Below are 25304 nucleotides of genomic sequence, written 5' to 3'. Positions count from 1 at the left end.
ATGTGTATATATATAATATGTACTTTATTTTTTTGTGTTTGGTTTGTATATTTGCATTTGTATATAATTGTGTGTATAATAATATACGTGTGTAATATGTAATATATAAAATATGTTTGTGAGAATGTGTATGTATATATGTAATATGTAATTTTTATGTATGTATTATGTATACTCCTATGTCAATATATATGGCTGATTCTAATATGTATGTAGTATGTAATGCATATATGTATGTGTATGTACATATTTACATATGGTAATACATATTTCTACATATATTTATGTTTAGTCAGTATGCATGTATAAATGGGTGTAATGTATGTATATACATATTCATGGATGTAATGTTTGAATGTAGGTATATGCATGTATATGTATGTATGTATGTATGTATGTATGTATATATGCTACTCCAAATTTGAGTATTGTTTGTATAATATATTCTTTACTATCTAATTGAAATATCTAATAGTTCATGGGCTTATGTAAATTTTTTTCTAGCATAATTGATAATACCCTTATGTAAATATATTTTCAAACCTTTATTAATACCCTTATATATTGTGGTGTGCATGTACGCTTATGTGCATTTCACAATATATATATATATATTATGTATCTCACTGATTAATTTAAACCCCTTTTGATGAACTCACGTGCTATCGTACAAGTTTTGACAGTGAAGCCCCCGGGGGGTTTGACATTGACTTCAAGAGACTCCAATGCAAATTGCTTTAAAATTTGTGGGTGTATCTTGCCATGCTTTGAACAAAGAGCCGTGATCTCATAGTTTTTATTACATTACATCATGCGATTTTTATATGTAAAATCATGCAATTTTGTATTATAAAAAATTAGGCTTGATATTTTTGAGTAATCTTAGCATATTTTTTAAGCAATGATCTCTTCAGAAATTTTAATTGGGTACCTGGGTTAGGTGCAGTCACCCAGGTTAGGTTTGTGTTCCCGGGTTAGGTGTGACAGAAGCTTGTCAGAGCCGGGTTAGGTTTGTGTTCCCGGTTTAGGATCAGGTACTCGGGTTAGGTTAGACCTGGGTTAGGTGTGACAGAAGCTTGTCAGACCTAGGTAAGATGTGATAGATATGATTGTCAGGCCCGAGTTAGATGTGAAGGAGGCTTGTCAGAGCCGGGTGAGATGTGATAGATTCGATTGTCAGGCTCGAGTTACTTACTAGATGTAACAGAGGATCGTCAGACACGGGGTTAGGTTTTAGGCGGGGCGCTTTTTTGTGGATGGAGATTTTGAACGGTGCACAGGTCACAGGCACGCGCCAGTCAAAACGTGTCCGCGATTTCCTTGCCAGGCCAAATTATGATTTGGTTGCAAATAGAAACGAGCGTATGTGCATGGTGCATGGTGCATGGTGCATGGCGCATGGTGCATGGTGCATGTGTCATGTGTCATGTGTATGTGTCATGTGTATGTAGAAGTTTTGCGAGTGTCACGTGAGTCTGGTCACGTGATCAAGAGATGCTCTCATTCTACACATACACATACACATACACATACACATACATACTTCTGGTCGCCTCTGCAACATTCGTTTTCATACGAATGAAAAGAGAATGCGTATTTTCTGAAAACATTCTTATGTTTTTTTTGTACACTTTTTCTTATCTTTAAATTTCTTACCTTAAATTTTTTTTTATTTTTTTACCTTATAATAAATAACGAATACAAAGGTATGGTATTTACCATACTTCGAGGGTGTTTACCATACGCGAATGCTTGACACCACGTATGGTACGCGTGTGGCCGTGTAGAATGAGAGCACCTGTTGATCACGTGACCAGACTCACGAGACTCTCGCAGAACAGAAAAAAGCCCTGTTTCTGCTACTTCTACATACTTCTCGTCGCAGAGAGAGGACTCATACCCCACACTGAAGACATTGCCCCACAGAGAGAGACCAGAGCCATGGTCATGGCAGGAATAGAGGTGGACAACACTCGTGTGACCCTGAAGCATTACGTGACCACTTCCCCTGCTGTCTCCGACATGGAGATCAAATCTTCAAGAATCTCCCTGTCTCTCCATCACCAGATGGCTCAGCAGGATTTGCTAGTGGAGAATCTCTTCCTATCCCCCGATCCTTACATGCGGAGCCGAATGCAAGACCTGAAAGACTCGTATTTTTCCTCTTTCATCCCTGGCCAGGTAAGAATCTCAGCCTCTCTTATAAATAGATCAAAAATTTCTCTCTTTAATGTTTTTCACACAGAAGTTCCGCTCATGAAGTGCCATTTCTTGATTCATATAAACCCTAAAGACCCACAGACAAATACATTTGCTTCTTATAGGCTCTTTCATGGCTCATATAAACCTCAATTAAATCTGTTTCATTTAGAACCATTTCATGGGTCACAAACTTCGTGAGTTCAAATCATCGCATCTTTTCATGGTTCACATAAAAATTGCTTCATTTAGGCCCATTTCATATTTCCACTGCTCACATCTATTTGGTTTTTGTACACCTATTTCATGCTTTTAATGTACTCATTTATGGGGTTCATATACTAACCTAAGCGGGAAACATTCATTTGCATCATTTTGGTTCGTATAAACCATAACATTGTACATCAATTAAGTTCGTAATTTACATAAATTGAGTTCATGTAAACTCGACCCGTTTACAGAATATGTCTTATAAACTCAATCTCTAACCTCCAAAGTCCCATTCATGATTTCATTCTTCACATGAATTAGGGTTTATATATGTACGTAGAGTTTATTTCATAGCTCATTGTTCACTTAAATTTGGTTCGGTTACATGATTTAGGTTCATATGTTTACTCTAAGCCATAATTCTTCAACATTTTTTTTGTGCTTTAAGGTCATAATTTTATTCTGTATAAACCCTCGTATCTTGATACATGACTTCTACCCTTGATTCGTGCTTCGTTTCACAACGGTTTCCTCTATGCTTTCATGATTGGAGTCATATCTCACTTTGTTTGATTTGTCCTGTGATCATTATTGGTTCAGTCTTTTGAGCTGTTCCGTTTCCGTCATGGCTTCTTGCATGCAGCCCCTTACTGGCTTTGGCGTCTCCAAAGTTCTCCTTTCCAACCATCCCAACTTTAAACCAGGCGATATTGTTACTGGCATGACATCTTGGGAGAACTATAGTGTTATCAGAGGCTCTGATGTGCGAAAAATCTCAGACACTGATTTACCTCTCTCATATCATGTGGGTGTTCTAGGTAATTCTCCAGATAAATTCTATGGTAAACAAGGCAATATCTATGTAGCACAATGTCATGCTATGCCTCTCCTTTGTAAACAATAAGCTGATGATGAATTCATGTCTGCCGACTACTGTGAGAGAATCTTAAATAGACCATCATATTCTTCTTGTATAAGCAGGACATCGAAACACAAATGGCCAATTATTTGTAATAAAGCTATTTTATGAAAGAGTAAAGTTCAACTAATGATTCATTCAGAAAGATATGCTTTTACACTAACATTTTGTACTAGGCTTTTCAAAACAATAGACATCTCTATCAGAGCTGTAGTGCCAATAAAATTTCTGGAATCACATGAAGGATGAAATTTTAGGCGTTAGAGAAACTTTTTGAACTAGGCTTCTCAAAGTAATAGAATTTGGTATTACAAAAGTAGTCCTTGTGAAATCTAGTGAATCATAAAGTCATTTCATTTCATTTCACCTAATAGGGGCCCAATATCTTCACCATGTGCAAGGATAGGAGTTCAACTCCTGGCCTGCCTCCCTGAAAGTCCCTGAAATTGTTTCATTGATTTTCTTTACTCTAATTTCCATCATTCATTGCTCAATTTATTTGTTGCTCTCTTGTTACAATGATGCTAGTGATTATAAACAAGTTCACAGATCAGTCATGCCAATAGCCTTTTCCTTAATGATGTGTAGGTATGCCAGGGATCACCGCCTATGCAGGTTTCTTTGAGATTTGTGCACCTAAAGCTGGGGAGGAAGTGTTTGTATCTGCAGCATCAGGAGCTGTTGGCCAATTGGTAGGTCAGTTTGCAAAAATCACAGGATGCCGAGTTGTCGGTAGCGCTGGAAGCGATGAAAAGGTAATTTTCTCTCTCTTTCCTGAGACAGAATAGGTAAATTTATGAAACGCCCAAAATACCCTAGTATTCTCGAAATCCCAAAATATACATCCTGTCTCTATTCTCTGTCTCCCACACATCAATTTCTTGCACAAATGTACTATATTGGGAATTTCGGAAAATGAGGAATATCGGTAATATATATACCTAAATTTCCTCCAAAAAGATAGTAGTTTAATGGGAATGAAGTAGTTCATACGCGATATCCATTATTAATAGTTTGCTCAGTGAGTGATTGTGTATTTGCACAATGTTTCTCATGAATCCACTGTTATTCGTGATAGCATTCAATGTCATGATGTGCAATTTTTTCCATGATGGTTGGTATTTATTCACTTTCAAGTTTTGCATTTTTTCCATGATGCTATCTAATGTTCATGATTTGCAATTTTGTCTTTCGATTGTGTCTGTGTGAATTTAATCAAGTTAATTTCATCCTTAATAAGTGCTTGCAAAGTGGCATTAAAATTATTATTTCCCAGCATAGAGCTTTGAATCTATTAAATCATGTGAATAGGGTTTTTGTTTTTCTTGTAATGGAGATGTACAATCATGATTTGTGGCAACCAAGATTGATTGATTGATAGATACATATTTTTTTAGCGTCCATAGAGATTCCAATATTGACCCATGGAACCTATGTACGAAAGTTTTCTTAATGCGCATCTCCTTCCTAAGAAGGGATATTCATACTTCGAAGCACCAAGTCGCGATGAGTGAATATGGCATACACATATGAGCTCAACCTTCTAGGTGTTTCTCTTTAGTGGAAGGAATTGGCCTCTTGATGTATGCCTTACAAGACAAAGGCCCTTTAAAATGTCCTCTATTTTTTATATATATTTTCATCTGATTAAGCTTTAATTTGCCCAAATTTATAATGTCCACCAAAATACATATCGGTTTTAAAACAAGTTTATGTGTGCATTCCTCTCTATTTAGATACGTCCAGCAATTGCTTTTAGTTCATACTTATTGTGAAAGAGGATTATATTAAATTACGTCCCTTGCAGGTCAAGTTACTCAAGGAGAAATTGGGATTCGATGATGCTTTCAATTATAAAACGGAGCCCGATTTGTCAATTGCTTTAAAGAGGTTTGTTATCATATGATTTTCTAATGCTCAGTACTCCTCTAATGTCATGACATGTAATTTTTTGAAAGGCATATATATCTAAGAAAACATATAATCAATTTGAGAGGCATATGATTTTATTGTTTTATTGCGTTTAACTATAAGAAATCTCACAAATTGTGTTTAGTATTTTGAAAGGGATAGGAGTTTTTAGTATTTTTGAGTGGAACTCTAGGAAACCACACAAATTTGGTTTATGTATTTTGAAAGGCATAAGAATTTTTAGTATTATTGCATTTAACTCTAGAAAATCACACAAAATTTGTGTTTATGTAGATGTTTTCCAAATGGCATCGATATCTATTTCGATAATGTGGGCGGTAAAATGCTTAGTGCAGTCCTCTTAAATATGAAAGTATTTGCACGGATTTCGGTATGTGGAATGATCTCTCAATCCATAGGGCAACAAGGAGAGGGTGTTCATAATCTCAATCAATTGTTTGTGAAGCGTATTCGAATGCAAGGGTTCATTGTGAGTGACTACTATTATTTGCGAGAAGAATTCACCAAAAAGGTAACTGATTATTTGAAGGAGGGTAAAATCATTTACATTGAGGATTTCATGGATGGAATAGAGAATGCACCTGCTGCATTTATAAGGATCTTGGAGGGGAAAAATATCGGCAAACAAGTGGTTCGGCTTTGATTTTTGTTTGTCAGATAGTTTCGTGACTCATCTTGTATGAGATGAAATATGATGAATTCAAAAACAAAATGTATTCTATAGAAGAAACTGCCAATAAGATAAAAGAATAGCTGGTTATTTAAAGAAGCATTTATTCTCTTTAAGCATCAGCTACTGAGGAGTCATATTTGATTTCCCAAAAGAATAGTAAAATCCAACTATCAATTGCTCCCTATCCTCACTCACGGAAGTGATGTTGAAATGTTTTCCAAGGATATTTTTCTGCATTGTGTTAGTTTTAACTCTTGGGAATTCTATCATCATGGGGGAGTTCTAGGTTTTAGATAAATGGTTATCATCTAAAGTTAGCACGATTGTGTTCTTATCCATTTGGTAGCTTTATTGTGATTAGTGGACAAGAATACATTGTGGTCTCCCATACTGATTTAACACAACCTATGGGGCTTGTAAATGATGATTATTCTTTCCAAAACCATTGGAAATTTGCTCACAATTAGAATTAATCAATGAATGTTTGTGGGAGTAGTCTCTCAAATTGAATAATTGTGTCATCGGTGAATGTTTGTGGGAGTAGTCTCTCAAATTGAATAATTGTGTCATCGGTGAACTCTTCTATGCATTCCATGGTATCCATGGCATTTTCAACAGCATAGTTGTAGAAGACGTGGGTTAGTCTAAGAGGTCAGGTGTCCCTATTTTCTTACGTTTCCATCTTTAGGCACTTGTTTAACTTACTTTTCAATTTTTCTTCATATGCTTTATGACGGGCCTTTTTGGTGTGAGATAGTACGATCTTTACCCATAAAACACTGCATACCTCTAAGGTATACCCAACTACTTTTGAGCATGATCCTTCGCTTTTTATCATCTGTCATTGTGTATTCAATAGGCCTTTCTTCGAAGCAAGCAACACCATGTTTATTAGTTCGGTGTACCCCATATACATTCACATCCGAAATAGTATGATGTATGCTTAAAAATTCATTGATCGCCTTTTCGAAGAATACATGTGTTTCCATATTCTGCTTTTTAATCCCACGGATGACAATGTTCTTTGATTGTCATTCACATTCTTTCAATTCTCAAACATCTACGATTTCTATATTCTTCTCTTGATTTATCACATGAAAAATAGATGATTTTTGCAACCATTTTCTTAAGACTTTCATTCTCAATGATAACAATTGGGAGTTTAGCATACTCCTTCATTAGTGTTCTAATCTCATTACCTTGCTTGTTTATAGTTTCTTGAATAACAATCAAGTGACTCATAAGCATTTAGTCCATTGTGGTTTAGTTTATTTCATTGGCATTAAGAATAGTTGGTGATATTGGCTCATTATTGATCATACTCTCGAACTTTGTGGTCGCTTTCCAAGTGTTTGCCATCGTAGGAACAAACCTTATGAGAAGTATACCTTTGATACTTGTCAGCTTTATTTGATTACAGAACTAATATTCTTAGATCATATCATAGATCTTATAGAGAGGTATCAAGAGGTATTAAGTTTTGGGATGCATGATGTTACAGAGAAAAATTATCAACATGCTAGACAATATCGTGTAAGACAAGAAGTGGAGGATGTTAATCGTCAATCACAAGTTTTTTCATGACCTTCATGAATCACATGCACGACATAATGTGGTATGGTCGGAGGACAATGGTATCATGTGTTTTGATCCTCAAGAAATTGTGAAGAAATGCATACACAATTGTTGGATGTATAAGTGTGTATAAATGATAATGTTAAAATGGATAACATTTTTTAATGGGGTGAAAAATCATGTATCACATGATGTGGCACAATCATTAGATATTGACATTTTTAGAGGATGAGGCGGAACATGTCATAGCACATCGTGCTAATGATAAGAGTTTTGGGTGGGATGGATTAACAAATGAACTCTTTAACAAGTGATTAATTTAAAGGGTCCTTTTACGGTCTTATTTCAAAAGGTGTGGACACATGGGAAAATGCCTCATCCTTGGAAGATTGGTTTGATAAAGCTTTTACCGAAGGTGCCTTCCCCATCTTCCTTTGCTCATTGGAGGCATATTTCATTGGTGGGGGGAATGTACAACATTTTTGCAAAAATGAAGGCCAATAGATCACATACGATTTTACCATCTACTATTCATAATGCTCAATATAGGTTCTTAGCAAAAAGAGACATTTTACATAATATTTTAGATGTTCAAATGACAATTGACTATGCAAAGGACTCTAAACAAGAATTTGTGTTGCTACAATTGGATATCGAGAAAGCCTATGATAATGTGGATTGGTCATTTAGATTTTTCTAAGTTGATATACACATTCGGGAGGGTTCGGATTCACATGTGATGTTTAATGGAGGAGTAGAATAACCTATTTCTATTTGGAGACCAGTAAGACAAGATTCTCGGTCAGTCCTTTACTATTCACTATTATGACACATCCTATTCTTGTTAAGTTACACAATATGGCTATGGAGGAAGAATTGCTTGGACTAAGGTTGCCATCATGGAAGCCATGTATTGTTCAAGCTCTAGCAAATGACCATATCATGTTTTTGGCACCTAACCGGGAAAATATTAGTAAAACAAGAGATAGGTGGGAATTGTTTTCAAATGCTTTAGGGTTGAGAATTGATATGCATAAATCGGTTCTCATTTCATGTACAAAACAACATGTGTTAGGGTTGGGGTGGCCAAGAAGGATAGTATATTGTGGTATGATTTGTCGTCACCTTGGATATCCAATTGGGGTGGAAGTTTCTCATGTGAAATTTATTGAGTGGGTATCCAAAAGCTTGGAGGATAAGTTTATGTATTGGAGGTCTCAATTCTAGCCTTTGCATGTAGGACTTAAGGTGGCCCAATCAATTATGATCTCGATGGTGTCTTATTATCTTCCTTTATTATCATGGTCGAAGAAAGCTCTCGAAATGGTGTCCTCCACAAGAAAGGCCAATTCATCTTGGTTTTGTGGAATGTGTCGAATACTGGTTTATAATGGTCGTATTCACATTGTATCTTCGACCAACTAGATTTAGGACAATTCTGTAATATGTCAAAGGGAAGTTGCCCTAACCTATTTAATACATAATGGGCTTTATAACCTAGTTGTTAATGTTGTTGCTATTGTTAAGAGAGCTTGAATAATACAATTCTTCTTGTGTGCCTCCTCTCTCTCTCTCTCTCTCTCTCTCTCTCTCTCTCTCTCTCTCTCTCTCTCTCTCTCTCTCTCTCTCTCTCTCTCATTTTGTTCTCTGATCTTGCCTTCATCCTATGCACTCGATGATCTTCATCGCAAAGTGTTGTTAATGTTTTATGCACTGACGGTCTCAGTCGCCAACATATGGTATCAGAGCAGAGGTTCTTCAACTCGCTACCAACTGTCATTAGTTTTCAAGAGCATTCTTGATTCGTCTCCCCTGAAGAACCTGAGTTCAAGGTCTCACCTTGAGGAGAGAAAGAAAATAGACGATTTGCATTCCATTGAGCTAGATCACTCTTGAGGTAAGCCAACCGATTGTACCTTGCTTTACCAAGTTAGACACAATCTACTTGCTTGTCATAATCACTCAAAGCAGATCCTGTTCCAAGGAAGAACCTCGATCCGTGTTTCATTTGGCTGAACGACACTCGGGAGGACCACTTGGCTTCGTCCCTCTCATCGTTGTCGTCATTCGAAGCAGGATCGACCTAAATAATTGGCACATAATCAGTGATCGACATTCGAAATCGAATCGGCAAATTCGAGTCCAATTCGGCTAAGTCGATTTACAGTAGTCACTTCGGACAGAATTCGCCAACAATCGAAATCGATTCGACTTGTGTCCAAATCCGACTAGAACAACATTGAGTGAGCCAATCAACTGCAGTCCACCACTATTCGTATTCGACTCCAGACAAAGTTTAGTAAATCAACACAGATGGCATCAACATCCGGCTTGTCAAAGATGAGTCTAAGTAAGTTTGACGGATCGAACTTCAACTTCTGGAAGGAGCAGATACAAGACTATTTGATAGTCAAGGGGCAAATCGACCCCATCGAAATCGAAAACCCTCTAGAAGGATACAAGCCGATTGAGTGGCAGAAGCTGCAAAGAATTGTATGCGTCACGATTTGGATGCACTTGTCGGAGTCAGTGTACTTCACAATGCAATTGTGTTCCACAACCTTTCACCTATGGAAGACATTGTCGGACACTTATGAGAAGAAGGTTGCCGCCACAAAGATATATTTGATTCGGCATCTCTACAACCTATGGATGAAAGAATTTAACTCGGTGCAATCACATCTAAACGAGTATGAAAGTTTAAACTCCCAGATCTCGGTTCAGGGGACGACAATCGAAGATGAACTAAGAGCAATGTTGCTCATGAGTAGTCTCCCCCCTTCGTAGCAAACTTTCGTCACAACTGTGTGCAATGCATCAACTACCGTTGTTAAGCACTCCGCAGTCACGAGCGCAATCCTGACTGAAGCAGCTCGGAGAAAATCATTTGCAAATGATTCGGCCAACGGCGCTTACGTAGTACAAAGTTTGACTGAACGATCGGACAATTGAGGAAGAAGCTCTTCCCAACAACCGAACAACCAACGAAGTCAGAGCAAGTCCCAAGACAATCGAATCTACAACTATCGCAAGAAACCCAGGCATATCAAAGCCGATTGTCGTACACTCAAAGTCAATCTGAATTATAAGGCTCAACGAGCTGATCAAAAGAGTGGCCGACATGAGGAGGTCAATTACATCAGCTCTTCAGTCGAAGTACTGTTGAACGACCCAAACATACTATCCATTGAGAACCCAATCGAATCAGAAGTTCTGCTTACGACTGAGGAATCGAGCACATGGCTCTTGGATTCGGGTGCATCTTATCATGTGACTCCTCACATATCACAATTTCAGCTATATTCAGTCCAACACTCCGACTCAATACGAGTTGGAAATTCGCAACACTGCACTATTATCAGAATCGGCACAATAGAGCTCAACCTTCCGAGTGGCTCTACATTGATACTACACAATGTCCGACATGTACTTGAGCTCTCAAGGCCATTGATCTCAGTTGGACAACTTGATGAAGACGGCATCCGTGCCGGCTTCTCATCAGGGGGGAACCTCCAGCTTGCTCGAGGACCGAAAGTACTTTCGTTATACCTGTTATACGTCACACTCAAAGAGGGTGACTTGTTCTTGTTTGACATTCCCATGTCATCACAATGGCATGGAAGACTCAGACACCTCATCAAGGCCAACATCACGCATCTATCTAGAGCCGAGTACATCCCCAAACTCTCCTTCTCCGATCATCAATTTTGCGAGCATTGCCAATATGGTAAACAAATAGTTGCATCACACCCGACATCAACACTGAGAGAATCGAGTCCACTCCATTTGGTCCACTCGGACGTCTGTGGCCTTATGCCACATCAGTCTCTCGGCGGTGCCCTATACTTCAGTAGCTTTATCGACAACTCGACTTGCAAGGTGTGGGCTTATCTAATCAAAACCAAAGATCGAGTGATGTCGATTTTTTCCAAATGGCTCACTATGGTAGAGAACTAGTCCGATCGAAAGCTAAAATGTCTTCGAACTGATAATGGAGGAGAGTTCAAGTCTAAAGAATTCGTCAGATTTTGCCGACAACGCGACATTCGACGTGAATATACCGCACCCTATAGTCTGGAGCATAACAGAATTGCCGAGCGGATGAATCGAACAATTCAAGAATGGATAGTATCCATGCTCCAACACTCTGGATTGTCGGATGACTTTTGGGCAGAGGCCTTACTTACGGTTCGGTTATGCATAAGACAGCCAAAAGGCCTATTGAAGTCCGAAGGGTAGTTTTCTCAGACGTGCGAACCCTTCACGAAGGCCCGACCCATAACACGAGGTCGACTTCTACTGAATCCTCTACCACTGACTCGGCACATCCGAATGAATTGGCTTTGGACCATTCGACTTCGACACCCGATGCGACTAGTCTAGTCATACCTCGAATATCCGAGAGACTGTTGCAACCCCCAGAGAACCGACGCTGACGAACGGATGTCATACAAAGAAACATCGGCATCAGTCAATTCGGCCACATGACATCTGGCGATGGAGTCAGAAATGAACTCCATTCGAGCAAACAAGACTTGGAACTTGGTTGAATTACCGGAAAATCGACGTGTTCTTCCATGCAAGTGGGTCTACAGATTAAAAGAGACGTCTGATTTGACCATCCGAAAATTCAAGGCTAGATTAGTTGCGAAAGGGTTTTGACAAGAATATGGCGTCGATTTCGATGAAATCTTTTCACCAGTGGTGAAAACGACAACCCTTCGTTTTGTGCTAGGCATTGTGGTTGCCGAGGATTTGGAGTTGACTTAGCTAGATGTTAAAACAACCTTCCTCCATGGTGACTTAGAGGAGGAAATCTATATGGACCAACTGAAAAGCTTTGTGGCATCTAGCCATGAACATCTAGTCTGCTGACTCAAAAAGAGTCTATACGGCCTAAAGCAAGCACTGAGACTATGGTATAAGAAGCTCGACAACTTCATCCAATCAATCAGCTTCTCCAAGTGCGATGAGGACCACTGCCTCTTCACAAAAACAACTCGAGATGGGTCACCCATCTTCCTCATCATCTACGTGGATGACATGCTACTCTTAGGTCGGCACCACAACTACTAGGGAGTCATATTTGATCTCCCATAACAATAGTAAAATCCAACTATCAATTGCTCCCTATGCTCACTCATGGAAGTGGTGTTGAAATGTTTTCTAAGGATAGTTGAAATGTTTTCTAAGGATATTTGTATGCATCATGGTACTTATAATTCTTGGGAATTCTATCATCCAGAAGTTTGGGGGAGTTCTAGGTTTTAGATAAAGGATTATCATCTAAAGTTAGCAAGATTGTATTCTCTATGTTTTCTTAGCCATTTGGTAGTTTCATTGGGATTAGTGGACAAAAATATATTGTGAACTCCAATATTGATTTACCACAACTATTGGGGCTTGTACATAATGATTATTTTTTCCAAAACATTGGAAATTCTCACAATCAGCATTAATCTATGCATGTTCATGGGAGAAATCTCTCAAATAATATAAAGACAACAATACTTATAGTTAGAGCTTGAACTTGCAATGTTATGTAATATATCCATGTGTTAATGTTTAATGCTACCATGATCTAGATTCTAAATTACAGTTGTCAAAGTACAACTACGATACATTGTCCAGAATAATGAATAAATCTGAGATACATCTACTGGACATTAGAGCATCCAAGCCCCTTCAAATCTGATTTGTTGAGAATGATTATAAACAAAAGCATGTATGTTGTTGACATTCAAAAAAACATGTTCTGGAGAACCAAGACATCTAAGCCCCTCTGGATTCAATTTGTATGAATGGTCGTAAATTAAAGCATACAGATAGCATACAGATTGATGACACTCAAAAAATCAAATGAGACAGCTAAGAATCTTGACGTCCAAAATGAGCTTTTTTGCTCCTTCGAAATCATGGTACATTCAAAATGATGATTTCAAGCTGTCTGCCCAATCGTATGACGTGTTGGCATCGCCCTCCTTTTTACTTGTCTAGAAAGTTCCTATATCCTTTTCACTCTTCAAGAATATTTGCACATCCTTGATCTTCAACAATGGTCTGCTTTGTTGCCTCTTCAATTTTTCTTGAAGGTTGCTACCTCAATTGGCTGGCTCTCTTCTAGAAGATTCCATCTACCATTGTCTATCCTGACAGCTCTGTTGTCTCCAGAAGGGCTGTCTTCACCTCATCGGGGTGAATATCCTTTCCCAAAGGTTGCTAAAAGACGAATTCAAAATAGCGATGTCAAAAACATATAATAATAAAAATCCAAGATTATAAAAATAAATAGGAAGTTACCAAATACTCATTTTTCTTGAACTTGACAAAAATTACTACTGCGATTTTCCAAATTCCATGAAATTACCTTTCCCCTAAATATCTGAGCAAATTCTCTCTTACATTACATTGCAAGACTTTATTATCGTTCTCGGATGTTAAATATGACGCTTGTATGGGACTAACAGGAAAATTTTCATTTAGTCTATTTAAAGCTGTTAGCCACTCCTGATGTTCAAGAATTTTATGAATGAGCTTTGCACTTGAGAGTGCACAGGAACGTGATTCAAAGGTGGAATACTGCAGTAAAGTGGAATTTCTGAGGACATCTTGCAAAACGAAAATATTATGCAAAATTTCCAAACAGGGGGGCATATGCAAGGAAGGTGTGACTCTTTTACCTCGGCACGGAATACATCTAAATTGAAACCATTGAAACAACTGACAACAGCTTGTTGAATATCCAGACCAAGCTCGTCAAGCTTTTGCACTGTCGCTAGTAACAAGCCCGGTTGGTCGGAGCAAACCATGTGTATATTTAAACTCCGCCCATCTCGAATATCCACCTCCACCTAAATAAAATCCAAGCTCAATAATGGTTTACCACAACACACACCCACACATATCCACATGCAAAGTTAAGGTTTAAAGGAACACAAATCGGTGTAATTGAGAAAAACTCTTTTGTCCCTATTGAAAAGCCAAGGACCAAGTAGACAATCACGCTTCAGGGGAGATGGAGCCAGAGCTCGTACTTAATAGGGAGGAAGCATGGTGAAAAGAAAACCCGGTGGTATATGACCCTGAAGAAATGATAACCTTAAAATACTTGGATCTTGACCAATCGTGAAAAGAAACTAGAGAATAACACCTCAAGACTCATGATCTTGACCCATGTAAAAAACTAGGGATATTACAATGTGTCTCCTCGTCATAGATTGTTGTCAAATGTACTTTTTCTATTTCCTAGATATGCAGATGATGAGTTCGCAAATCATGGGCAAACATTAAATTTTAAGCCTGTATGAATATAGAATTCTATGTAGATTTATAATAGGGAACTTGGGAGAAGCTATAACTTATATCAAAAATTAAATAAGCATGGTAAGGGACATTATGTACAAATTTAGAAATTTCTTTAGATCGGTATCAGTGGATCCACCTTAGGAGGTAACTTCTCGGAACATTCAACGAAGGTAGATAACTCCTCTTTGATTCCCCCAACCAAATTGGCCATGGATGTAACAGCTACTGGAATACTCGAAACACGAGGATAACTTGTTGAATCAATGCCTTCTGGCACTTTCAGCTCCGTTTTAAGATCATTTATTTGTTCAAGTAGTTCTTTCAAGTAGTCAATTGCATCCCCTAGAATTGATGCGCGATCCATCTATGAAGAAATAAAATGGTTCAGATTTGTAATTACTTTTTCTGACATTATGAGCATATGCATTAACTTAAGAGTGTACTATTCATTTACAAAGGAAAATTCTTTTTATTCATAAAAACCTCATAGTTTTTATTTTCTACATAGAATAGCTGACACATCAGGCAGAGTTTGATCAAACCACACTTTAGACAAATCTTAGAACTTGATATAAAATAATATCAAAGTTCTATATACCCTTGTGCACTATATAGATAAAATGAACATTCTTCTATTCATACGACCTCTTTTTTTTCCACAACATACACTTCACCTTGGAGATCTTTGGTACTATTGATCGGAGTAGATAGAGGCGTTCATTCAGTTTTTTCCTTCGCCTCCGCTCTGCATGAAGGTTCTTCGCAGGTAATCCTTTTTTATTCTTCCCTAAATCACCTGAAACCATCTTCGTCGCTGACCCTCGGGTATCTTTTTCATGCTTCAACTCATCATCTTCATGTAAAGTGACATCACATTCTTCGACACCGTGCGAATCATCTCGATCTTCTTTATCAATCTCAAACTCAGAATTGTGACTAATAGTTTCTTGTACAGTTGATTTGCAAATATAGTGGGGCTTACTATCTTCTTCTTCTAGTTTTGTATTGTCCTCAACTTTAAACAAAGATCGTGCTTTTTCAGACACATCACAAAGCTCATCAGGTGCCATATTGTCCAAGAGAGCAAGGGCCAATGATGCTCTTGGATTTTCATCAGTGTCAGTGATGACTGAGAGCTCAGATGTGGTAAGCCTAGGTGCAAGTTGGTTTCCATGAGAAAGGCCCCTATCAATCATCCCTGAGTCCTCTAAAATTTTATTATGGCTGTGGAATTGTAAGGCAACAAAATCCTTTTCAAACCCATGATGACCTTGTCCATTTTCAAGCAATCCATCAAAGGATTTTATTTTCAAGTTTTGCCGTGAAATATCACTTCTCAGGCACATTACCTCACCATTATTAACAAGAGATGAGGATGCATCCTGACAACCAAAGAATCCTTGAGAAATATCACAAGGCACTAGTTGATTAGGCTTCATCATAAGCATTTGGTCACTAAATGCACAAGAACCAATACTGAATGGATCCAATACAGCATTCTCAGCCTCATTCAGATATAGTTTGGAAACGTTAAAAGTAGTTGCATTGAGAGGATTATATCCTACAAATTGGCTTTGCATGTTCACACCATCCATTACTTCTTCCATATAATTGTTGTCCTGTTCCCCAAAGCCCTTATTCTCTACCATACCCTTCATATCTGAAATCAATGGAACGTCATTCAAAAGATTCATGGCGTCCACTATATGTAGCTCTCTCAAGCCCGATATTGAAGCATGATCTAATAAAAGCTTTACCCCAGGATCAGTATAATCTGGTGGAAGCTCAGACATGAAAGAGTGCATATAACCACCTTCCTTAAGAGATGAAGGTGACAGTAAAGAAGAAAAGGATGCTGGCATTAATTCAGGGGCGAGCAAGGTATCAGGCCGAAACAAATTATTGTGAGAATTCGTCATTGAGGATCTATACAAACTTTCTTCTTCAGTATTAAACTTCTGATGTAGGGGATTCGCCTGCACAGAGATATAAAAGCAAAACATAATCTATAAGGACAATATATACCCCTTGCATACACATAAGAAGAAGGTCGGCAAATCATAGTATACAATAGCTATATATTATACACATGTGACCAAAATATAGTCTAGGATTTAAATACCCTTGCATTAGAAATTTGACAACATTTCCTTTTACTAATTATCTATTCATTATTTTATTTGAAATATAAGACTAGTAAGGAAGAAGGGGAGATAAAATAGTTTATATGAGGATTCAATGCAGCTATTGCAACGATTATATACAAGGACTGTTTATAGCCCCTGAATAGGGCAAAATACATTCCATAAGGACTGTATATATAACATAACCCTTGCATAGGGCAAAATATTGCCTATATTGATTACATATAACCCTTTCATAGCAATTCAGCATTCTGAAGAATAACATAAACAAAAATCATAGTATAAAGGGTTTACTTATAGCCCTTGCATTCAAACTGACAATGACAACAATTTAGCTTTTGGTTCATGGTGTCATTAACATTGCATGATTTGATCCATAACTTAAATAATAATGTATTTGAGAATGCAATTGTAACTAAAGGGTTTGGATTGGAAGCAAGGTAAAGAATTTACCTTGTTGGATAATCCCTGCCACCATGAGGATACCACTTCAGAGGCATGATGATGATGATGAGGAAGAGGAGGAGGAGGAGGAGGAGGATTATTTTGATTATGGTCGCTATACTCTGATAACCTATCACAAGCAAAACACAATAAGAAATTAGATGGAATTTCAAAACATTTTTATCGAGAAAGGTGTCTTCAAAAACCCATAGATTCATTTCACACCCAAAGCTGCTGGCCCGAAGAGGCATTTTGTTGTTCTATTTTGTTGAAAGACAGGTTCTTCTCAAGATTCTTTGGGAACATTTCAAATCTTCTATAATCTCCATCATGTAGATAGACAGAGAGAGAGCTTTTCTTTCTGTTTAACAGAGAAACTATATTACTGAAGAAAAAAGATACTAGTTTAAAGAAAGATGAAAGAGAACCCAATTGTAGAAGACCCTTTTGGGGCTTCCGAAAAGCATTGTTATTTTGATACAAACTACTCAGAAGAGGCAGGCGTAAAGAAGAAAGTGAGTGAAGCTCAGCTATGGCAAAAGGGGAAAACAAAAAAAAAAACAAAAAAAAGTTTAGGAAGAAACCAAAGAAAGAAATAGTGGGTCTTTATCAGAAGAGTTGAAAGTTTGAAAGAGGGTGTGCTTTTATGCTTTATCACTGCAGAAAAAAACAGAGGGGAGAGAGGACTTCTGTGTGTGTGTGTGTGTACATATTAGATAGCTTATTTTTTCTCTTCTTCCTCTCCACACTCTCTTCTGAGCTTTTCTTTCTTTCTTTTTGCTTTTCTTTTTTTTTGTTGTTTGTTTGTTAGAATAGCATTGGGATTATAAGGAATTTCTTCATCTTTCTCAGTGGCAGTAAAAATTTCTGTATTGCTTTTCGTTTTTCCTGCATCTCTCTCTCTTCTCTGTTTCTCTGTTTCTCTGTTTCTTCTCTGCTGCAGAGAGCTTTTTCTCTATTGCTTTCAAAAGGGCGTCAGGAAAAAGAAATACGGATTTCCCCGCATGCTTTCTGCAGACATTTCCTTTCATCTCAGAAGCTTTTCGAACAGAGTGCGCTACTCTTAACCCCGGTTAAAAATTAACCCTAGTTAGATTTAACCATAGTCAAGCTAAACCCTAGTTAAGGTCTCTCACCTATCCTCACTTAAAACCCTCACCCTTCTTCACCATTTACTTAACCATGGTTACTTTCAATCCAAACCCTAAACCCTAAACCCTAACCTTACTATTAGTCTCAACCTTAATTGTATCGCTAATCTTACTATTGTTAAGTCCTACTCATCGGCCTCAATGTTAGTTATTGTTAAGCGCAATTAGTCTCAACCTTAATTGTATCAATAATCTTACTATTGTTAAGTCCTACTCATCGGCCTCAATGTTAGTTATTGTTAAGCACAATTAGTCTCAACCTTAATTGTATCGCTAATCTTACTATTGTTAAGTCCTACTCATCGGCCTCAATGTTAGTTATTGTTAAGCGCAATTAGTCTCAACCTTAATTGTATCGCTAATCTTAACCTCGCATCTAATTAATCGTAACCCTTGACAGGTCGACTCCGTAACTATTATGATTTCCCACATGTACCTCTCTCGGTACCTCTCCCTCTCTCCCTCTCTCTCTCTCGTATGTTTCGAGTACCATGCTATGTTTTCTAAACGTTAACACTAGATGCTCATTTTTCCCTTCGATCCCACCCAAAAGCCCGGTGGATCTTGCTTGTATAAAAGACAACATTCAACTGTTACTTGCATAGGCAATTAAAGTTGTAAGAATTTTCGTATCTAAGTGTATGGGAATCATCAATCTCATTCCTCGAGAAACTCAATGTTTTTTTATAGTTTATATTGGCCCCCACCTTAGTTATATTTAACATTCGTCCTCGCTATAGTTCATCTAAACATCGAGTACACTTAACCTCGATCCTTAAACCATACTTAGTCTCAACTACAACCTTGACTAAAGTTAGTCTCAAGTTTAGCATTTTAATCTTCATCTTATCTCCGGTTCATCTAAACATTGAGTACATTTACACTCCTCCCTTAATTATATTCAACCTTAATCCTCAATCTTCTCATTAATTAAATCATAAGCTTGGTTATGGCTAATCTTGACCTTAACTCTTAGTAGCCTTAGGCTTAATTAACTAGGATTTATCAAACCTTGACTTACTCTAACCTCTACCTGTGATTATGTTAACCAAAACATTAATTATTAAACCTTCATTATACTCGATATTTTGCCCTGTCATTAAGCTTGTGCTTCATAGACCTCAACTTATATGGGTAAGCCTCTACCCACCTTAGAAACTCATCACATCACATGAAGGCGCAATTGTGCTCAAATGATTGTTACGAGGGATTATGAAGAGTTTTCCCAATAGAACAAGTTGGTGGATGAAGATCAGAGCACAATAAGACTTCCACGTGCATCGCCAGTAACCCTTAGTGGTCATAATTTGGTATCCTAAGTTATTATTGGCAATATTGTTGATGGTTAATCTCACACAACCTTTTTTTATGTTGATCCACCCAACATATGTATGACCAAGCAACACATTATATACCTTGTGAGATTTTGACATCTCACTTAGAAATAGATAGCTCCTCCACCCCTCCCCCAACATTTGATGCATATAAAATCAAAATTGTGAACATTCTACCTATTTTTCCAATGGACATGTTATTGGAAGATTAAGTTCGGTTAACCTCAACCTTCATTGTCACAACAATGCAAAATGTATAATGTTCAACACTAGAACCACTCTAGTGGACTTTGGAGTGGAGCGCGTATTTTTTTAATCAATCATAACCCCTAGTTGCAATCCTCCTTGGGGTTCTTGAAGTCATGCCAAAATTATGTGCATAAATTTCATAAAAACCTAGCCTATGGAAAGAAATATACAAATAGCTTTTAATGATGCCAACAAGGATAATAATTTCAGAATGTGGACTATGATTCTAGGTGATGGCAAATTTGACTATTGCTAATCTTAACCCTTCTATAGTTTTCCCCTTAGGGCAATGTAGACTCTCGTTCAAGAGATACCTTGTTTGAACCATAAATGTCAAGACATATTTAATATGAGCTGATTTTTGCATCTTAAATCAATTTGGTGAACATGTAATTCTATATAGATAAACATGTAATTTTCTTGTGACTAGAATATGGAAACGGCACAATACTTTCAGTCAATGATTTGATTTTCTTAGCTTTGCTCCTCCCGCTAATAATCTGGTTCTCCTTGTCCGGTGTTATTATTCCTATTTGAGGGTTCGAGAGAACCCCAATTATTTGTTTCATAATACCAATCCAATTTAGGAAGGGACTACCGTGTAAACTCGCAACAAATAATATCATTCAAGATTAGTTTAGTCTCAAGAAGAGAATATTGATCAAGCTATGCACTTGACTATATATATATATATAGTTAAATTCAAGCCTCTGAATGTAGTTAATCATAACACTTCCTAAGGTTCAGCCATGTCGGGCACTTTGGAATGTGGATTCAGGCTTACGGAAAACTTCCTCGCTAGTCAATATATTTCACTGGTATCGATGGGCATGTCTGAAGTGGAGTGGCACCGAGGCAGGTTGTTATATTTCTTAGTGAAAGACAACAATTTCTAAATATTTTCTCGTTTCGATATCCACGTAATGTGATCTCGATCATTTATGAAGTTATTCTTTCTCCTCTTTCTAAGGGATTCTTTTCTTGCCCTTTATAATATAGGTACAATATTCCCTTGAAATTTCCTTATACATTGTTTTGAGGTGCCCATTAATGTTTGAAAACACTTACCAAGGAGGAATATTTGTAATAGTGTCACTTTGTTTGCAATAAAAATTGATCACATTCCAAGGTCCCTGACAAACATTATCTTTTAAAATACAATGGAGTGTATCAAATTTTGATTATCTAAAAATCGAGGCCTTTTGCCTTATTGAAATCAATTTTCTCTAAATATTTGCCTTCATAATTTGAAGCATCTTGTTCTCTTCGAGACGATTGATATCTTGCTCTCCTCTCTTACTATCTCGTTGTTATCTCATTCTTAAAATAAATTACCATCATTTATCTTAAAGGCGGGCTCGATCTTTTTTTCGCCACGTGGAATGTGAACTAGGTTGTAACTTGTATACATTCGTTTTGAATTTTACTAGTCTAGATAACAATGGAGCCCTCTGAATTACAGGCTTCATATTTCCCGAATGCAATTTACACGTGCTTTCTATGAGTCATGCGAGTATGGAGTCTACATCCGATGGTAGTGAAACTTGTAGAGTATGAGGTATAGACATTTGACATAAAGTGAGTGACACATGGACACAAACTATGGTAACTATTGCAACTAGCCATGTAGGGGCATGCACATGTGAAGTATGTTAGGGTTATGGAATGGAGAAGGGGAAAGAGTGAGAGAAAAAGCGTGACTGAAACTGATTTAATGCAAGTCCAGCGGACTAGAGACATCATGCTTAGTGGCACTTTTGGACATGCTTTTACTTCCTTTTCCAACATATAAGAGCAATGAGCATTATCTCACTTCAATCAATCATATTGATCATATAGTTACAACTTACCACTTCTAGAGCAAGTGTGTGAGAGAGTTTGTGACACAATCAAGTGTCCAATATATGAGGATCAATGAAGTATTTCCATCGTCTTAAACATCATAATTTCATGTCAATTAGTTGTCTCATTATTGTAATTGGCACCAACAAACATTTTAACAAACCATTGGCTTCACAATTACCATTTGGTTGGCACTTTGTTGAAGAATTCATTCGTATGACATCCCGTGCTTTCTTGGTTTTTGTACCACATAGTTTGATAAATTACACTTACTCGACATTTCTTGTTTTTTGTTTGTTCATGGGAGGACAATATATTCTACTATCAAATTGTTCCATGGTGACGTCTAGTTGAAATAGATCTCATTTTCTTATAGCAATGTATTGCATCGAATCTTACAAGAACATCCAAAACCATAAATTAAATTATTGTATTCACTAACAATTCTTTTATGTCGACCACCAGGTATTTTTTGGACATATCATTGAACTTGTACTTCCTATGTCCAACCAATGCATTTGAGAAGTCGTTGAGTGTCTGGACTTCTTTTTTTTCAATATAACTATACTTATTACATAGCATGCATAATTAATGTTTTCTTATGAATCATAATGTCTATAACTAGACCTAACAAATTGTGTCCTTCGAGGAACCATACAATTTTGAACGTGGTTATAAGTTATCTACATGATTCATGAAGCCACATCAAATAGTTGTCACTTCATTCATGTTGCATTGTTATGAACCATGGTATAATTTAGCCTAATAATGTCAATTCACCAATTATCTAATCCATTTTAACACTATTCGCAATAGTCTATGTCTCATTTTACCATCATACCACATCGTATTTCCTAAACTACAAGTTAAAAAGCATTGAACTAATGACTTCATATTCGACACAAGTTTTAATAAAACCCCAATATTCAAACATGTGTTTTCTCTCTCTATGTGTCTATTCTTGTAAATGGTTGATTGATTTGATCACACACATATTGGGATTGTCTAATCATGTACTTCATCGCATCATGTTTGAATGAAGCATACTATATACTTTCATCGATATCACGCAATAGATGCCATTATCTACTAGCTATGCCATGAGGAGGCAACATCAAATTTAGCATAATATTGATCTCCATCCATTTTATGTTTATCACATAAAAAAACATTACATGTCAAAGCACAATGTATAACCATTGTCCTAACATTTTTCTCATAAACAAAAACATGATACATATGCACAAATTCAAACACAATGCATACTCATTTATTTTGCGGATTTCCGAACACATTTACACGATTTAGTAATTAATAAATCACTAGGTGCCGGTGGTGAAATCAATAGTTTGATTGTGAATCACACTAGTGGGCTGTGGCATTAGATTAAATGGTAAAACCACAAAGTTAGAACTGGATTGAAACATAGTAAATTGATTCTTCAATGGGATATATTCGATAAGTTCTTCATAATTTTATCTCATCATACTAAGGATATGTTTTGTCTTATACAATACTATAGAAACACAAAAATTATGCTGAGAAATACTCTTAAAATACGACTTTAGGAGTTCCTTTTTCACAACACGATTACAATTCCTTATACGGAAGGCAAAGAACTAATGAGAGCTGTCAACAAAATATGTGTCAACTTTCATTCATATTTGAAATACATAAGCACGACATTCATGAGTGTGGGGTTCCACATGACAATGCCATCCACAAACGATCTCAATTATACAAGCCCAAACATTGTCATAAACTAGCAACTCATTATGGTCTCAAGGAGAGAGTTATTAGGATGAGGGAGCATATCATGTTACATGTAGATCTAAATCATTGTCATTGCTCTCAAGTTTTCCCTTTAAGAGCAAGAAATTAACTTGACGTAAATTAAGGAATTAATGAAACACAAAGGAAGTAGATCCCTTGATAATAACATAGAGAGATATTACAATACATAGGTGGCATTCACATCTTACGGCTCTTCCCTAATAATGTAGGTGATATCATTGTAGCTTTTCCTAATGGTGGTCGCCTTATACCCTTTACCAATCCAAACTAACTCGACAATTATCACCCTAAAATGATTAACCTCCCCTTCAATGTATGACCCTTTACAAGCCTTCTAGTGCTCCCCCCTCTCCCCCTACAACTCTTATAGCTCAACTTAAATTACTTTTTTCACATTCGAACCCAATCTTTTAGCTCTTAATGTAAGTTATAAAACTATGCACATACACTCAAACCACCTTTTAGCCTTATTTATCGTTTTTACACACATTCTTATACAATATAGATATGGCTTGTTTAGCTCGAGTGTATATCGTGAGTGAATAACATCACGACATCAACCCCACCAAAGATGCACATCCTCCAACATGAGCCAATATATTATTATTATTATTTATGTTATCCGTTGCTTACTTCCATCAGTCCACCAGCCCATGCTATTTTATCCACAAATTAAGTATCATTCTTTCAATTTGCTTCTTTTACCATTATTCGCTCCACGTTTGATTTACACTCAAACTTCATACGCTTCCCTTTCATTTCACTATATAATTCTAATTTGACCCCACTCTTCTTTTGCCCTTAGTTGTCAAGGGTTGAAACAAGAATAATTTTGAATTGGAAAATAACGAAAAGGAAATGGGAAAAATGAGTTTGTAATTATTATAGACAAAAATGTAAGAGTATAGTCAAATATTGACATTGAAGCATTTTGGTTCAATAATGGAAATAGCACCAATATAGATTGTAATTTGAACACTGCTTCAAATAATGGCCCTTGTTGTCATTTGCTTCAATCTCCATCAAAGTGAGATTATCTACAAAAATGGGGTTGAGTGCTTGCATTTGCATTTAAGGTGGAGCTATTACCAAGGAGGCATATGTTTGCTTTGATCTAGGGAGTGACATTTGTTGACATTCGAAACATCATTCATATAAGTAATTGTCACATTACACAACTCAACTAAATGTCTTGTAAGCTACTTGGGGTCATCATGGGTTCGATATATGACTAGGATGCATATAAATATTAAAAACACCCAATCTCATTTTGAAATCTTCGAATTGAGACTATGTACCAAATTGATCTTTTGTTCCTTTGAAGAGTTTTGTCCTGGAAAACCTTGTTGTCACAAATTTACAGTCATTTTAAGTTTATAGAGTCATTTGGAAAGTTCATTATGTTTATATGGCTTCTTGACACTCGCTTATCGTAAATCTCCAAGTAGCTTCTGGTTAATGCCACAATTTTGGTTATCGAGTAGTTGCCTCAACTAGAACCCTCAAGTATTCATTCTTGTTGATGTACTCTGA

The 25304-nt window shown here is 36.9% G+C and overlaps 2 protein-coding genes across 2 annotated transcripts; one reads left to right on the top strand and one right to left on the bottom strand.

Moving 5' to 3' along the window:
• The first annotated feature begins 1911 nt into the window (after positions 1-1911).
• Positions 1912-6114, top strand: LOC147867199 (2-alkenal reductase (NADP(+)-dependent)-like). The gene is made up of 5 exons (XM_087314987.1): positions 1912-2181; positions 3053-3227; positions 3917-4083; positions 5136-5218; positions 5534-6114. Exons 1-5 carry the CDS (start codon positions 1942-1944, stop codon positions 5901-5903), a joined length of 1035 nt encoding a protein of 344 aa, XP_087171113.1. The 5' UTR covers positions 1912-1941; the 3' UTR covers positions 5904-6114.
• A 6932-nt stretch (positions 6115-13046) lies between these two features.
• LOC147867198 (uncharacterized) lies at positions 13047-17878 on the bottom strand. Its single transcript, XM_087314986.1, has 6 exons — positions 17627-17878; positions 17411-17531; positions 15488-16789; positions 14950-15177; positions 14189-14359; positions 13047-13727 (listed from the first exon to the last, which is right to left on the bottom strand). The coding sequence occupies exons 1-6, from the start codon at positions 17650-17652 to the stop codon at positions 13653-13655; spliced, it is 1923 nt and encodes a 640-aa protein (XP_087171112.1). The 5' UTR covers positions 17653-17878; the 3' UTR covers positions 13047-13652.
• Positions 17879-25304: the final 7426 nt, after the last annotated feature.

The sequence above is a fragment of the Azolla caroliniana genome, unplaced genomic scaffold (assembly GCF_043228905.1).
Source record: "Azolla caroliniana isolate FFs.n. ecotype wild unplaced genomic scaffold, voAzoCaro1.0.p SCAF_2, whole genome shotgun sequence".
Lineage (NCBI taxonomy): Eukaryota > Viridiplantae > Streptophyta > Polypodiopsida > Salviniales > Salviniaceae > Azolla > Azolla caroliniana.
This window is presented reverse-complemented; position numbering and strand designations above follow the sequence as displayed.